General features: G+C 40.4%; 1 protein-coding gene across 6 annotated transcripts in view; it reads left to right on the top strand.

The window, feature by feature from the left end:
* Positions 1-15,498, top strand: part of RNF145 (ring finger protein 145) — a 97,004-nt gene that overhangs the window by 36,283 nt on the left and 45,223 nt on the right. For 4 of the 6 annotated variants that reach the window (XM_057312290.1, XM_057312289.1, XM_057312288.1 and 1 more), the window contains one exon: positions 13,281-13,483. In XM_057312290.1, the coding sequence (XP_057168273.1) occupies positions 13,281-13,483 (203 nt within the window). Of the gene's footprint in view, positions 1-7,197; positions 7,521-9,396; positions 9,432-13,280; positions 13,484-15,498 lie in introns of those variants that run through there. The other 2 variants (XM_026510882.4, XM_026510884.4) reach the window with 2 other exon arrangements.

Here is a 15,498-nt window from a genome sequence, read left to right as displayed (position 1 = left end):
AGGAAATGCAAAAAGCCAAGATTCTCTTGAAGAAAAAATAAAAACAAAGAAACTCAAGGGAGAGGACTTGCTTTACCACCTACCAAGACTTCTTATTTAGCTATAGTAATGGAAACAGTTTGGTATCCACACAAGGATAGACAGACGAACAAGGGGGATGGAATAGTAAGTTCAGAAACAGACCTACTCAAACATACATACCTGACTTGGGATGGCCCTGTGGAGCAGGGGGGAAGCAGGCTTAAAAGGAGCATTCAACATTTAAAAAAAAAAAAAAAAAAACCCAACTACTAAATTAAGAATTTATGTTCATTAAAAACACCGTTTAAAGAAAGAAAGGGAAGTTATGGAACAAGAGATTTTTTGCAGTGCATATATTTGACAAAGGGCTTGCATTCAGAATATAAAGGATTATAAAACAAAAAGCAAAAGACAAACAACCCAGGAGAAAATTGGGCAAGAGGCTTGAACAATTCACAAAAGAGGAAGTCCTGAAAGGCCAGTAAACATATGAAAAGGTACTTAACCTCATCAGCAATTGGGGAAATGCAAGTTAAAACCCCCACTAGAGTGTTAAAAATTTAAAAGACTGACAATATCAATTGTAGGCCAGAACATAGAGCAATAGGAAGTCTGACGGATTGCTGTTGGGAGTGTAAATTCGTGCAAACTCCTGGGAAGACAGCTGGGAGTCATCTAAGGAAGTTGAATACCTGCAGACTATGGCCCAGCAATGCTCTTCTAAAGAAATGTGTGTCCTTGTGCACTGCGAGACAAGTGCAAAAATGTCGATAGCAGTGTAATTTGTAGTAGCCCCAAACTGGAATTTGGGTGTTCATGAACCCAACTGTTCATATCCAGCAGAATGAATAAATAATGTTCTCTGCATGTGAGAGAATTCTATACCGCAATGAAAATGACTGAACTACAGTTTCACACGGGAATATAATCGACTCTCAAACACAATGTTAAGCAGAAAAAGCTGGTCACCAAAGAATACGTACCGTATGATTCCATGTATATAAAATTCAGGTACAGGCAAAACTAAACAACATTTAGAGATTCATCCTTAGGTGGTTAAACAAAGAAGAGGAAGTGACTATATTAAAGTCAGAAAAATGGTTGCCTTTGTGGTGAGAGAGTTGTGATGGGAAAGAGTATGTGGGGATTTTCTGGGGATATTAGCAAGCTTCTATTTCTGGGGAGTGGTTAAATAGTTGTGTTTTATAATAATTTGTTCAGTTGTACAACTGTATTTCTACTTACCATAATTATTTTTTTTAAGTTACATCCTATGTCTATAACAGCATATTACTCTTACAAATTAAAAGGATTGAATGCCTTAGGATGCTTTTAACTGCAAATAACAGGAAACACAACCCACACTGGCTAAACAAAAAAAGGTAATTTATTGGCCAATATAGTTAATGAACAGGATGTGGACATGCTGGCTTCAGGTGAGGCTTAGAACACGACTCAGACACTGTGACCAAGTCCTGGTTTCTTTTTATGCTCTTTTACCAGCTTTGAGCAATTTTCAGGTTCTTACCTTTTGGATCTAAGATGACTGCCTGTAGTCCCTGAAATTATAGGATTCTTTTTTTAGATCTAACAGGAAAGAGAAACTTTGTTCTCTCGATAGTTCAGTCAGAAGCTCTGGTGTTGAGTCTTGCCCTGATTGACTCAGGTCATGGGTCCTTCCCTGGACTAATCACTGTGGGAGAGAGGATACGCTGATTAATCCACCAATAGACTACATGGCTAGAATGTTCAAGATGGTATTAAAAAGAGAATAATAGATATTGGGGAGGCAACTATCAGCCGTCTATGACAATCAGTATCCATTCTATTTAGCTGAATATCATCATGCTTGAAAAGCAACACACAATTTTGTATTACTACCCATCTCAGTCTCTATCAGAATCCGTACAGAGAAAGTGACTGGGTAGGGTAGAGGTATATCAGCAGAGCTTAAATCTGAAAACAAGGGCAATAATACATTTTCTGCCCTGCTGATGTTAGAGATTCAAAACAGACACAAGCACTCAGATTGGTTGAAAGGAAAGCTGGTTTGCAAGGCATAACAACTAAGGCAACGAGTGCAACTTGTTTGGATCTTGGTTAGGAAAAAAGCTACCTGTAAAAGGTATTTCAGGGAGAGCTCTGGTAGTTAAGTAGTAAAAAGTAGCACGGAATTAGGAAAAGATTAGGGAATTCTAATTCATTTTCTTAGGTGTGGTAAGGTCATTTGGGAATATTGGAAATAGCTGTTATTTTTAGAAGAGGCAGGCTGGAGTTTAATTAAAGGGTGCAGTGTGATGATGTCTGCAACTTACTCTCAAGTAGCCTAACACACACCACACACACATAGATAAAGCAAATATTCAAAACTTTAATAATTGTAGAATCTAGATGGTGAGTTTATGAGTCATGATTGCAATTTTAGATTTGCAGTTTGAAACTCTTCAAGATAAAAAGTTGGAGAAATAAAAAAATGTTTGGGGAAAAATCTGAAAAATCCAGACCAAACAAAAATAAGACCTGCTTCTATATTTTTTCTTCCTGTAGTCTCAGGATTTAGGTCTACGGGAGGTAGAAAAAGATAAATTTATTTTGTTATTAAAACAGTATAAGTTCTATTGCTTTTCCAGTTATCCGTGAAAAAGATTTATTCAGCACCAACTATGTGTATGCATTTCTTACTGTTAATAGGGACTTATAATTTTATCTCTATCTGATTTTATTACAGAATAAATGTTGCCAACCAGATACCAAAGACAGAGGGAGCCACTAATAACATATATTGAGGGCTTATTTTGTACTAGGAATATTAGCATACATTGTTTTATTTTTTATTGTAATCCTGTGAAATAGATAGTCATTATCGCCGTTTTACAGATGACACATGGAGATGTTTGTAAATTATGAACACTTGGCACAGGGTCCCATATCTAACGGTAGGGTATCTGAATCTAAGAGTAAATCTCTCTTCATACAATGCTGGTGAGAATGTAAAATGGAGCATCCACTTTGGAAAACAGTCTGGCAGTTCCTCGGAAAGTTAAACATAGAGTTACCATATGACCAGGTAATTCAATTCTACTCCTAAGTATATAGCCAAGACCAATGAAAACATGTGTCTACACAGAAACTTGTACCTGAATGTTTATAGTAGCACTATTCATAAGAGCGAAAACATGGAAACCACCCAAGTGTCTATCAACTGATGAATAGCTAGACAAAATGTGATATGGCCATACAAAGGAATGTTGTTTGGCAATAAAAAGAAATCAAATAATTATACATGCTACAACATGGATGGACCTTGAAAACATGTTGCTAAGGGAAATAAGGCAGACACAAAAGACCGCATCTTGTATGACTTAATTTATATGAAATGTCTAGAATAGGCAAATCTGTAAGACACAGAAGGATTAGTAGGTGCCTAAGGCTAGAGGGAAAGAGGGTTACTGCTAAGGGATACAGTGGTTTTGGGGGGTTTTTTGTTTGTTTTTTGGAAAGGAGGTGGTGATGTAAATGTTCTAGAATTTATTGTGATGGTCACACAAGTCTGTGGATCGACTAAAAACCATTGAAGTGCACATTTTAAAAGTGTATTGTAGGGTATGTGAATTATATCTCAAAAAAGAGTTAATTTCCCCTTTATTGAACCATGTTGCTGAAGAAAACTATAGTTTTCCTCTTAGAACTGACTTTCAAAATCAAACCATGAGGGTAGTCAGGTGGAATGAAATTTTTATATATCATTTAGACTCTTCTATTCAAGAAAGTTAACTATGGAATTACATAGAGAAAACCTCAAAGTGCCCATAGGAATAAAGTGTGTGAATAAATGAATACATGATAAGTCTTCTTTCCCCCATATTTCCAGTGTTGGTTATCTGAGATTTTTTGGATTTGGGCCCCATTATATGAAGTCTGTTGTATGAGCTCTTATCCCTCAATCTAGAAGGCATCGTGAATTGGCTATCAATTATCTGCAGATTTGCAACAGAGGACAATTTCTAGGGGATTATTAGCAATAGTTGGTTTTATAAAGAATTCAGGGATTAGTCTTTTCGAATGGCTAGGGCTGTAACCAACATCTACTCTTCCAAACTTGATGCTGACTTCCTCCTCTATGTTGGATACATTTAGCGAACAGGAAGATAACCTTTGGAATCCTGAATGGTCTCCCATTCCACAGTCATAAAGATTCCAGTTCTCTCCTTCTAGCCCTGAAACTAATTCCTTTTATGGCCGGGTTGTGGCATTTGGGCATTTTTCTAAGCCTGGCTCCAGGTACTTACAATAAGTTTTGCTCCTGACCTTTGCTGTTTTGGGTGAGTTTGGGTGCCTCTAGAAAGTACTTTCTACACTGTGACTGCTTTTGAGCAATCCGCCCCACCCCCAGTTTTTCTCTCTGCTTTTTTTCTTATTAGTTTGATTTGGTTACCTGTATCTGGCAACGTGGAGCTTTCCCAAAACTGGATTAGCAGCAATATAATAGCAGTAACCCTTTCATTACCAGAGTAATTTTCTTCACTTGTTTTGAACTTTAGCATTTATAGGCAGCTGCTGTAAAATTCAAAGGTGAAAAATGATGAGGTTGGGAATATAGGTGAGGTTCAGTGGGGTGGAGTCCGGAGCCGATGACCAAGAAAGAATTCTTGAGGCGTCTTTGGTGTAAAATAGTGGTTTATTAAAGCACGGGGACAGGACCCGTGGGCAGAAAGAGCTGCAATGCAGTTGTGAGGGTTGGCTGATTATATACTATGGGGTTGGGGGAGGTAAGGAAAAAGGGAGGCTGAGAAAGCACTTTCATATGTCAAAGAAGACTCGCAGGACACTGGAGGCCCCGCCATAGTCAAGCCCAGGCTGTCCACACTATCACTGTGTCCTTATCAATGAGCTGCAGGTACCTTCATATGTCAAAGAAGACTCGCAGGATATTGGAGGCTCTGCCACCGTCAAGCCAAGGCTGTCCACACTATCACTGTGCCCTTATCAATGAGCTGCAGGTCCAAAGAAATTCCGTTTTATTTACATTTCCTTCTGCCTCAGCTTCCCTCAATTTTAGGGAGGGGATGGTAATGTTAGGGCTTCAGGAAACTGAATTATCGGTCTTGCAGGGCTGTGATCTCTGTCAGTTAACCATTTGTTTTTTCCTTTCCTTAGTTTTAGGAGTGCCAAGGAATGTTGCATACATGGGGGGGGGGGGGTTGCAGGGTGTCAGCTTCTGCTTTGCCTTCAGCCAGCCTTCTGTTCCCTCATCAAAAAAGACATGTACGTGACTTTTTCCTGCTTTTACAAGTCCAGAGTACTTATTAGTGAGGGTTATAGGACTTTGAAGCCAATTTTTTTCCCCTTTAAAAAAGGAAATGTGAGAGCTGAGGTAATCTTTTTCTCCATTTAAATAAGATACACAAATCCAGTAACAATATTAAAAGAATATTTTCAAGGTTCTTTACCCTAAAAGAATAAATAAATCCAATTAGAAAATTTACCCTAAAAGAATAAATAAATCCAATTAGAATTTACGGTTATGTAGATTTTGACTTCTTTGTAATCTGTTTCTGGCCTTACATTTTCTTGCCTGAGTCAGTAGTAAAGTTGTTAAAATGGGGAGCAAACCAAGGAATAAGGCTTTACTATCTTGGGCAGTTTTCTATTCTAGTCATTAGTCATGTGGCCTCTGTAATTTCTTACCAGGCTACATATAAAGAGACGCATAAAACTGCCTCTCTAGGATGTAGCAGGCTTGATTATTCTAAAGTCGTCTAAGGCACCAGGATGAAAGGTGACTATGGAGAGTTAGGAACACACTTCCCAGAAATTTTTAAAGCTTCATTTCTATAGAGCTATCAAGCTAGTGGAAGGGAAGTTCCTCTGAATCTGATTGACTGATGCCTCCAGGAATTCCATTTGCTAAATGTAGAACTTGCTTATACAATTTTAGCAAGATACAAAGGTCGTGGGGAATTGGAGGTTTACCATTTAAAATACAGAGGACAGAGACTTGAATTTCCAAGAGGGCCCCACAGAAATCTAGATTAAAGTGCATTAATTTCTCTTGTAACATGCAGAAGTTGAGTTTTCACAAGTTCAGGATGATCCAGTATAGTTGCAACATTTTACCTCCTACTGGGTGTGTTATCTTCTGTGTAGTAGGTCGCTGCCAACATCAAAGGCCAGACTGGTTTCTAGTAGTGACTGGCTCTCCAGGAACTAACCAAAGACACAGCAAGGGACAGTGTAGGGTTTGCTTGTTTGTTTTTTCCCCGGGGGGGGGGCAGGTGGGGGTGAAGAATTCGTGGAGAGTGGTTGAGGTCCTAGAAAAACTGGGGAATGAGTCCTGCCGAAGCTCAGAAGACTAGTAACATCCTTGTTTTGTTCTGTGCACACACGACGTGCTTCAGGCTTTGTTTTGGGAAGTGGGGGAACAGTTTCTGCCTTAAAAGGTATGTTGACATTTAAATTAAGGTAGGAATGCTGGTCAGTGAGGCCCTAGGGAAGGGGGTGTATACATTAATCTCTGTTTTGAACCTTGAGCCAAAAAACACATAAATGCCATTTAATTTCATACTACAGTAAAATTCTTTGAACAAATTCTTTAAACCAACGGGCGGAAATTTAAAATTAAAGATAGTCAGTGAACATTTTCAATTCACTTACTCATGCATTCACTCACTTATTCAACAGAGGCTTATGGAGCGCCTATTCTGTGCTAGGCATTGCTGAGCCATCACAGACTTGGTCCCTGCCGCCATGGAGTTGACAGTCTAGTCGTCAGTGAGGGAGTTAAAAAAAAAAATTCTGGTTTCATTGCTACTGCGGTTGCACCGAGTGAGGATCAGCCCCTCCAATTGTCCCACGTGGTCCCGGCAGGTGAGTGTGGGTGTGAGCGCGTGTGGCTCCCGGTGTTTGAGGAGTGTGCGAGCGCACGTGTGTCAGAATGGCGCGTGTCACAGTGCGCGTGCAGGTGTCGGCGTGGTATGCGTCTCCATAGCTGCCTGAGCCTGGCGGCGTGGGCTGCGGGAGGCGCGTGTCTCTCGCCCACGTACTGGGGGCGGCACGGGAACCACCCGGCCGGTGTGATTGTGAGTGAGCGCGGGAGCGCGCGCGCGCGCGCGGGCGGAGTCGGGGGGGAGGGGCGCGTCGCGCGCAGGCGCACAGCGCGAGAGCGGACAGCGGCCGCCGCAGAGTGCTGGGGGCGGGAGGAGCGAGCGCAGTAGGCCATGGCCGCCGCTGGCTGCTGAGGGGCTCGGCCCGTGAGCGCCTGCCGCCGCGGACGATGGTGACCGCACGCGTCGGGCCGCTGCCGCCGCCGCTGCCGCCGCCTCCCAAGACGCTGCAACCAAGGCCCGGCGCGGAGGAACCGCCGCTGTGAGCCGCGCCGTCCCGGCCCCCGCCGCCGTTGCCCGAGGAGAACGGGAGGGCGGGCGAGAAAGCCGGGGAGTTGCGGAGCCCGCCTGCCCGCCGGCGGCGCAGCCCTGCGGGGAGGGAGGCCACAGCCCGAGGTGACCGAGCCATCCGCCCCGGCCGGCCTCTTCATGTCCCGGCGCGTCCCCGCCCCCCCCCCCCCGCACATCCTCTCTTCTCCCCTCCCCCACTCCTTTGCCCGCTCCTTCCCCTTCCCTGGTTCACCTCCCTCCTTCCTCCTATCGTCGGCGGCGTCCCCATCCCCTCTTCACCCGTTGCGCCCCCTCCCTCCTAACCGTCTGTCCCTTCCGCGGACCTCCTGGCCCCCCACCGGCTCTCCGACTCTGCCTTCCCCCCCGGGCCCGGCACAGAGCCCCCTCCCCCAGCTCTCGGGCCTTGTGCGCCGCCTTCCCAACTACCCACCCTTCTGGAGACATCCCTCACCTACCCCGGCATTCCTAAGATACCCTCTCTCTGAGCTCTGCCCCATCGCCTCCCCAGGACCCCATTTCGAGGCTTTTTCTACGCCCCTTCCTGAGCAACTCGTTTCCTAGCTGCTCCTTTCCAGCTCCTTTTCTCCAGTTCCACTCCCAACTTTCCCTCTTTTGCGTCTTTGTCCACTTTACTTCCAAGCTTCCCTCCCATTTTTCTTTTGACTTATCCTTCTTTGGTCTACCCAGCCTCCTCCTCCCTCTTTTTATGCGGTTTGAGGTTTTTTGGGAGTGCGGAAAGGCCTGCCAAGCCATTCTTCGAATGGGGGCCCATTTGCTCTGCATCTCATCTGTCAGCCCTGTTTTACCATGAGAGCGCACCCCATCCTTTCCTTTTTGTCCCCATCGCTTACTCTCTCTCTTGCCATCCCTTCTCCACCCTGCTTCTGTTCTGCTTTTCCACCCAAGGCCCTTGCCCTCCCTTTAGGAATGAGTCCCCTTTCTGCTCGGGGTTGATGAACTTCGCTCGCGTCTGTCTTTGGAAGCTTTTTGGTGCGTGGCGTCGCGGAGCCAGCACCCTTGGCCAGACAAGAGGGGAGCTCCCTGGCACGGGCCTCTGTACTGGCAGAGTTTTTGCGAACGTAATCCCCTAGCCCCGCGGCGGCAGCGGCCCTGCTGCTGCGCTGCGTGCTTTGCAGCGAGCTGGGTTGGGGTTACTATAGTTCAAACGCAGCTGAGATCAGCAGGCAGGGCGGGGGGGGGGGCGGGGGAGGAGGTGCGGGGAGAGAGGAAGGGGGCTTTGCAGTGAGAAGGCATCAAAGATTAATGGATGGCTTTGCATCGCAGTCTGCAGTAAACAGGAAACTAGTTTGAAAGGAAAGGAGAGGACTGTGTGTCTTTATTTTTTAAAATACGGACTGTGCCGTTCTACTGAATCTTGAATCATGCCCAAAGGATGAGCTGTCTGTGCTGCAGTCGTGACCCAGGCTGAGCGCCCAATGGCAGAGATAGCAGTTTTTATTCCTTCTATCTGGCCCCTTAAGAGTTGAAAAGATGGTCCGGTTATTCAGAGTGGACTCCATATCTTTACCACTTTGGAAATACCGAGAAACCACAGAATTGCTAGTAGTTTATGTGGAAATCAGGTACATACAAAGTTAGCTACCAATAGTGTGGGAGTGGGGAGGACCAGCTATATTTAAAACATGTGCCAATGCTTATGTAAGAAGTGCGTTCTCCTCCCGGGTATCTCGGTTTTGGGCTGAGTTTACTTATGATTTTAGCCTCTAGTTTTGCCCTCTAACGTTTTCAGGGCTTACCATCTTAACATACGGACAGCCGGAAAACCTTTCTTGAGATTGGTTTTAGCGGATGGTAGATTTTTTTTTTTTTTCCCATTGGATTGGACAAAGAAAAATGGTGATTTTTTTCTTTTGATGGGAGAAAAAGGTGTAGAAACTTCCAGCCTTAAATTTTCTATTGTGCTGAATTTAAAATTGGATCATACAGCTTTCTTATTTTTGCTTTTTTTTTTTTTTTTAAGGAGTTTATCTAGGAGATGTGAATACCCTTTTTTTGGTAAGATCGAATTTTCTGTTTCTTTTTCTTAACATAAGTCTTCAACAGATAAACTATTACTTTAAAAACGTACATTTTCTGAATTGTTCAGGGTGATTGTTTGATTTCTTCATATTTAAAACCAAACGCAGTGTTTTCAGGAAAGTGTAGAATGAGACTCCTGTGTTTCCTAACCCACAAATATGAATGGTGAACTGTGCAACGTTATACTGGTACAGGACATTACTGTGTAAGTAGTGATTGCTGCTTCCAAGCCTGAGAAAGTAATTTAATGAAATCATTGTGGTCCTGTTTCTGGCTAGCATTTGTTGAGTCTTTTTTTGCTGTTTTTGGAAAGGTTTTTTTTAAAGCTGTTCCACTGTGTAAAGCATCTTTAAGTTTGAGTCACATTTAGTTTACATTACTTGCTGAGACGTTGTTTTGGCATATTACTTTCCCAGTTCTTAATACATTTAAGGAGGAAATATAAAAATCTTTCATGGAGGAGAAAATTTGTGTAACTGTGCAGGGCAGGAAGTCGCTTATATATTTGGCTGTAGGAGTGCCAGGGCTTTAAATTTTCTTTGCATTCAGGTCCTCTGCTTATTTTTGTTTGTTTTGATTTTAAGAGAATTTTAAGCTTCCTCTGACTTGGAATATGCTCATTAGCTCTGGTAATAAATCTCGGAAAAAAATAAATTAGGCTTAAACTAAACATCATAGAAATGTAATCTTTTTACCCCAGGATAGAAATCTCCATTTTTACTTCATGCTTCTAAGAGAGTGGCTTGGCAAATGTGAATGATTTCAATGATTTTATTTTATTTTTTTAAAGATTTATTTTGTTTATTTGAGAGAGAGAGAAGGGGACAAGGAGCAGAGAAAGAGGGAGAGAGAATCTCAAGCAGATTCACTACTGAGTAGGGAGCCCTGAGTGGGGGCTCCATGCTAGACTGGATCTCAGAACCCTGAGATCATGACAGCCAAAATCAAGAGTCAGACACTTAACCAGCTGAGCCACTCAAGCACCTGATTTCTATCATTTAAACAAGGTAGTTTCCACATTTTGTTTAGACGTTAATTTAGTGGGGGGTGCTGGAGTGTAGTGTATTTATTTGTGATGGTGATCACCCTTTCTATGTGGCTCTTACTTTAGAAAGGTTCAAAATTACAAAGTTTGAGGGGGGGATTTTTGTTTTTGTTTTTTGTCTTTCCACAGCTTTTGTGGGTACCATTTTAGACCTTTTTTTTTTCTTTCTTTTTTTTTTTTAAGTAGGCTCAACGTCCAATGCTGGGCTTGAACTCACCACCCTGATTACAAGACCTGAGCTGACATCCTGTCAGATGCTTAACTGACTGAGGCACCCACCCAGCTGCCCCTTGTGGGTAGCATTTTAGATTTGGTTTTCCATTTATTGAGTTTGTTTCCCTCATGTCCATATACAGGGCCAGCTTGCCAATGACTTGCTAAAATATCACTCACAGAAATGAATGAAATGTTTAGTGAGCAGTAGAGTTGTTATTAGGTGGGCATATTTCATTCTATCCAAGATCCTACTTAATTCAGACATTTTTGTCTTGGATTTACTGTACAGTAGAATTTGGGGATCATTCTCTGATATTCTTCTGTAATGAGAGCTTTAGGAATTCAAGATTTTCTTTTTATTCTATTTGTGAGGCAAGAATAGTGGTAATTGAGTGGGAATTTGTCCCTTCCGCTAATGGACCTCTTTTGTAATAGAGATGGTCTTCCATAAGAATTAGGGAGATTTCCCCCCCTAGTTCTTCAGATCTTGATTTCTGATGCAGGACTGGTTATTTGTTTAGTTTAAATTTTTTTTCTTGACCCTTTTCAGAGCTACAAAAAATGGTGAAAGTGGGTACATTTAAAAATAGCAAAACATTAAAAAAGGGGAAGGCTCCAAGTCAGATGAAATAAATGTAGACCACAAGTAGTAACTCAGTAGTAGTCCCTACAAAAGCAGTAGTGATTTATTTTGGATTCTAGAATATGGGAAAAGAGTTACTTTTCCATTATAGTATAAAGCCTGTCAGTGATGTTATTATCTCAGTCTGTGATGATTTTCACACATGACTGGTGGTTTGTGAAAAAGATCTGTTGTCTGTGTACTTTGAAATAAACCAAACTGAGTTATCTGTTTGACCACCTGAGTAAGTAATGTTCTGTGTGTTTCCTTAGTCATCTAGATAGCTTTGATGTATTAACACTTTTTACAAAGGAATTTCTTTTTTTAATCCCCAATAATGGATATTCTACAACATTTGCAAACAGAAAAAGAAGGGAATAAAAATCACCTTAGCCCTACTGTTGAAAGGATGTTAATGTGATATTTTGGTGTATGTCTTCTCAAGATTTTTTTTTTTAATAATATCATGAGCTTTGAGAAATTGAGGTTCCTGAATGCTATAATTTGCAATAAATGTTGATTAGAGTTTTTATTTTTCAGTGCTTTTTTCTCCTTTGGACACAACTACTCAGTTTTGATTCTCTCACAATATTTTTTTCTTACGTAGGAAAATTGTTAAAGTGGTCTTGTTCATTTAAAATAGCCAGAATTTAGTGTTTATTTATGAAAATGTTTATTTTGCATTTTTAGGATATATCACTTTTGAGTAATGGGAATGATACATGGTCATTCAATGATCAATACAATGAATCAGTTTTTCAGTGATTGAAAACTTGTAATAATGGTTTGTCAAGTTGAACTCCTTTTTTTTCTTTTTTTTAACTGAGCTAGGAAGCTATGAAAATTAGAGGGTAAAATGGAAATACTGACAAATATTTAACCATAGCATAGCAATCACTGTAATTTTCTTCAGAAATAAATGTTTTCATTTGTCCTGTAATGTCTGAAATTACTGCCAAAGCTGGAAATTTGTTTAGTTTTCTCAGCAAAATTCTTAAAAGGATATTGTCAGAGCCAACAATCCAGAATTATCATTACTCTTAAAATTGTCTTTAACCCACATCTGTTTGCCTTATTCTCATAATTCCTTGGATTAATTTAAAGCTCTATCATATAAAGTAGTGTTGCACAGAATTGTCCTTTTAAATAATGAATTGTCCTGGAGATCTTTTATTCCCCCCCCCGCCTTTTTAAATTCTATTCCTGCAACTCACCAACAGCTGAGCAAAGACGGGCTGCAAACTCCAAAGCCTGACTTCTTCCATGTGCCAGCATATCTGAATCACAGGAAGAATTTGATGAGCATTATTTCCCCACTTTGAAGGCAGATTATGGGAATTTCAGATGGAGATTTTAACTTTAATGATTCAAGGAAACAATATTGCAAACTATGTTTTCTTTACCTGTATCATGAATTCTCTGAATTATATCTATATTATGTAAATTCAGTACTTCAGTTTTGGTTGTAAGTAATACAGAAAAGGATAGACTGTGAGATGCTGCAATCTAAATATGTAGTTATCAAATTTTTATTGACTAGCTTAGGCTTTTTCATATAACCACTTAAAATTTGCTGTTTTTAAAGAGCTACATAAATCTCAATTTTATAGGAGTGAATTTTTCCTTTCAAGTTAATTGGACAAAAGCTATAGTATTATTAGGGTGTTTTATTGCTAGTGCCTAGAGTTGGAGTTAAGCTTTTTAAAAATAAATTTTGAGGTCTTAACACTTAATCAGATTGGGAAGACCTGAAAGAGTCAATGTGAAAACCCAATACAAGGATTATTTTATGAATACCTGGAAGTAGTAGATGTGGCTAAAGAGTTTTATACGTTGTTACATAGTTTTTGTGTAGTATGTGACAAAGCATTAGATTCATAGGAGGATATCTAAAAGCTATTTGAGCTGACTTACTTTTATATATTATGTCTCCTGAATTTAGGTCTGCTCCAAGAAAAAACATGGCTGCAAAGGAAAAACTGGAAGCAGTGTTAAATGTGGCCCTGAGGGTGCCAAGCATCATGCTGTTGGATGTCTTGTATAGATGGGATGTCAGCTCTTTCTTCCAGCAGATCCAAAGAAGTAGTCTCAGTAACAACCCTCTTTTCCAGTATAAGTATTTGGCTCTTAATATGCATTATGTAGGTAAGTGTCTACATTACCTTTTCTTTGTTGTTGTTGTTGTTGTTGTTGTTGTTCTTCTTCTTCTTCTTTTTTTTTTTTTTTTTTTGAGAGAGCACATGTGGGGGGGGGCAGGAGGAGAAGGAGGCAGAATCTTAAGTAGACTCCATACTCAGCGTAGGGCTCCATCTCAAGACCCTGAGATTGTGACCTGAGCTAAAATCAAGAGTCAGATGCTTAACCGACTGAGCCATCAGGCACCCCTGTATTACCTTTTCTAATCCTTTAGTGACCATTCTGATTTATGTCTTTGTAGTTTTTTAAACTCGAGTAAAATGAAATTTGGTTACATTGAGATATCTGATACAGTCATTGATGAATGCTTAGGAATCTTGTTTGTAGTGTAATTTGTCTTACCATTACGTATGAGTTATTAGGGCTAGAGGAAAACAGACAGTGTTGAGTTTATTTTACTGGATGAAGCTAGAAGGCAGAAGGAAACATTTTAGATTTTAATATGATAAAATGTAGATAATAAGAACTACCTTTCCAGACATTTGTCCTGTTCTAATTTGTCTGTTTTGGATTTTGTTTGTTATTCAGAAAGCTTTTTAAATGCAACATTCTTTATTGTTCCAGAACATAAACATCAGTTGAACATAAGATATTTATTTCAGTTAAAATGTTGGAAATGACGTTTATAATATTTAAAAAAAGTACTCCTTGAAATTTAATTGATATGATTTGGAGTTAGCAGTAAAAGCAATATTGAGAGGTTTAAGAAGTTAAAATCAAGAAATATATGGGGCGCCTGGGTGGCACAGCGGTTAAGCGTATGCCTTCGGCTCAGGGCGTGATCCCAGCATTCTGGGATCGAGCCCCACATCAGGCTCCTCCGCTATGAGCCTGCTTCTTCCTCTCCCACTCCCCCTCTTTGTGTTCCCTCTCTCGCTGGCTGTCTCTATCTCTGTCAAATAAATAAATAAAATCTTTAAAAAAAAAAAAAAAGAAATACAGGCAGGAGGGGCGCCTGGCTCGTTCAGTCAGTAGAGCATGTGACTCTTGATCTCAGGGTTTTGAGTTTGAGCCCCTCCTCCTTGGGTGCAGAGATTTTTAAAAATAAAATCTTAGAAAAAAGAAAAAAAAAGAAATGCAGGAAACAGAGATTCATCAGGAATGAAAGTCAAGATCCTTAATTTTTAGGTTAATTTTTCATTTATATGTAATGATAGCAATAATACATTTTCATTTGACATTGCTATTGCAGAACTCAAGATGGGGTTCGAAGGATGTACTATAGTGTTGTAATAATATTTTTATTATTAGAATTGCCCATGCAGATATATGTTTCATAACATTGTGAAGGGTTTGTCCTGTTTCTGTTCATTTTTATCTATAGAAGGACTTTTTGGGTTCCAGAGCTTAGCCCTGAAAACCCCTTACAGTTCTAAGAGATTACTAAGTAAGCCATGGTGTGAAGTATGGTATAGTAGAAAAGGCAATGCACTAGAAGCAGAACATCTGGGTACAATAAATTCATCCCTCTTAGGTGGCACTACCTTGGGAAATTCTGTGAAATGAGAAGGTTCTTTTATGCTGCAAAACACTATAATTCTCACCCTTTTATTAAAGGCTTTGTATGTTAGCCAATTTATGGAAAATAATTCCAGTCTGTAATAGAAGAACAATTGGGTACTTGGCTTAGATTTTTAGCTTCATCAGCAAAGTAATTCACACTGTGGTTTAAAAAAAGTATGCTTATCACATATATTATTTCTGAATAGATTGAAATATTTATTTTAAAAACCGCTGCCTAATAACCAGAAACATTAATTTTAGAAATTGAATGGATTCTTGTACATCGAAGTTCATACTCTGGCTTATAACTTTGGGGACTCAACTGAGCCTTCTTAAATACCCTTATTACATGCTGTGGTAGAATAAGCTCAGTGATTACACGAGTAGACATTTTCAGCTTGAACAGTTTTTTGGTTAGAGTAACCTCTGTGTCAGAGTATTTAGGTATTATTTACATAATG

Source organism: Ursus arctos, unplaced genomic scaffold (genome assembly GCF_023065955.2).
Source record: "Ursus arctos isolate Adak ecotype North America unplaced genomic scaffold, UrsArc2.0 scaffold_15, whole genome shotgun sequence".
Taxonomy (NCBI): Eukaryota; Metazoa; Chordata; class Mammalia; order Carnivora; family Ursidae; genus Ursus; species Ursus arctos.
The sequence above is the reverse complement of the archived record's forward strand: the minus strand, read 5'-3'. Positions and strand labels throughout refer to the sequence as shown.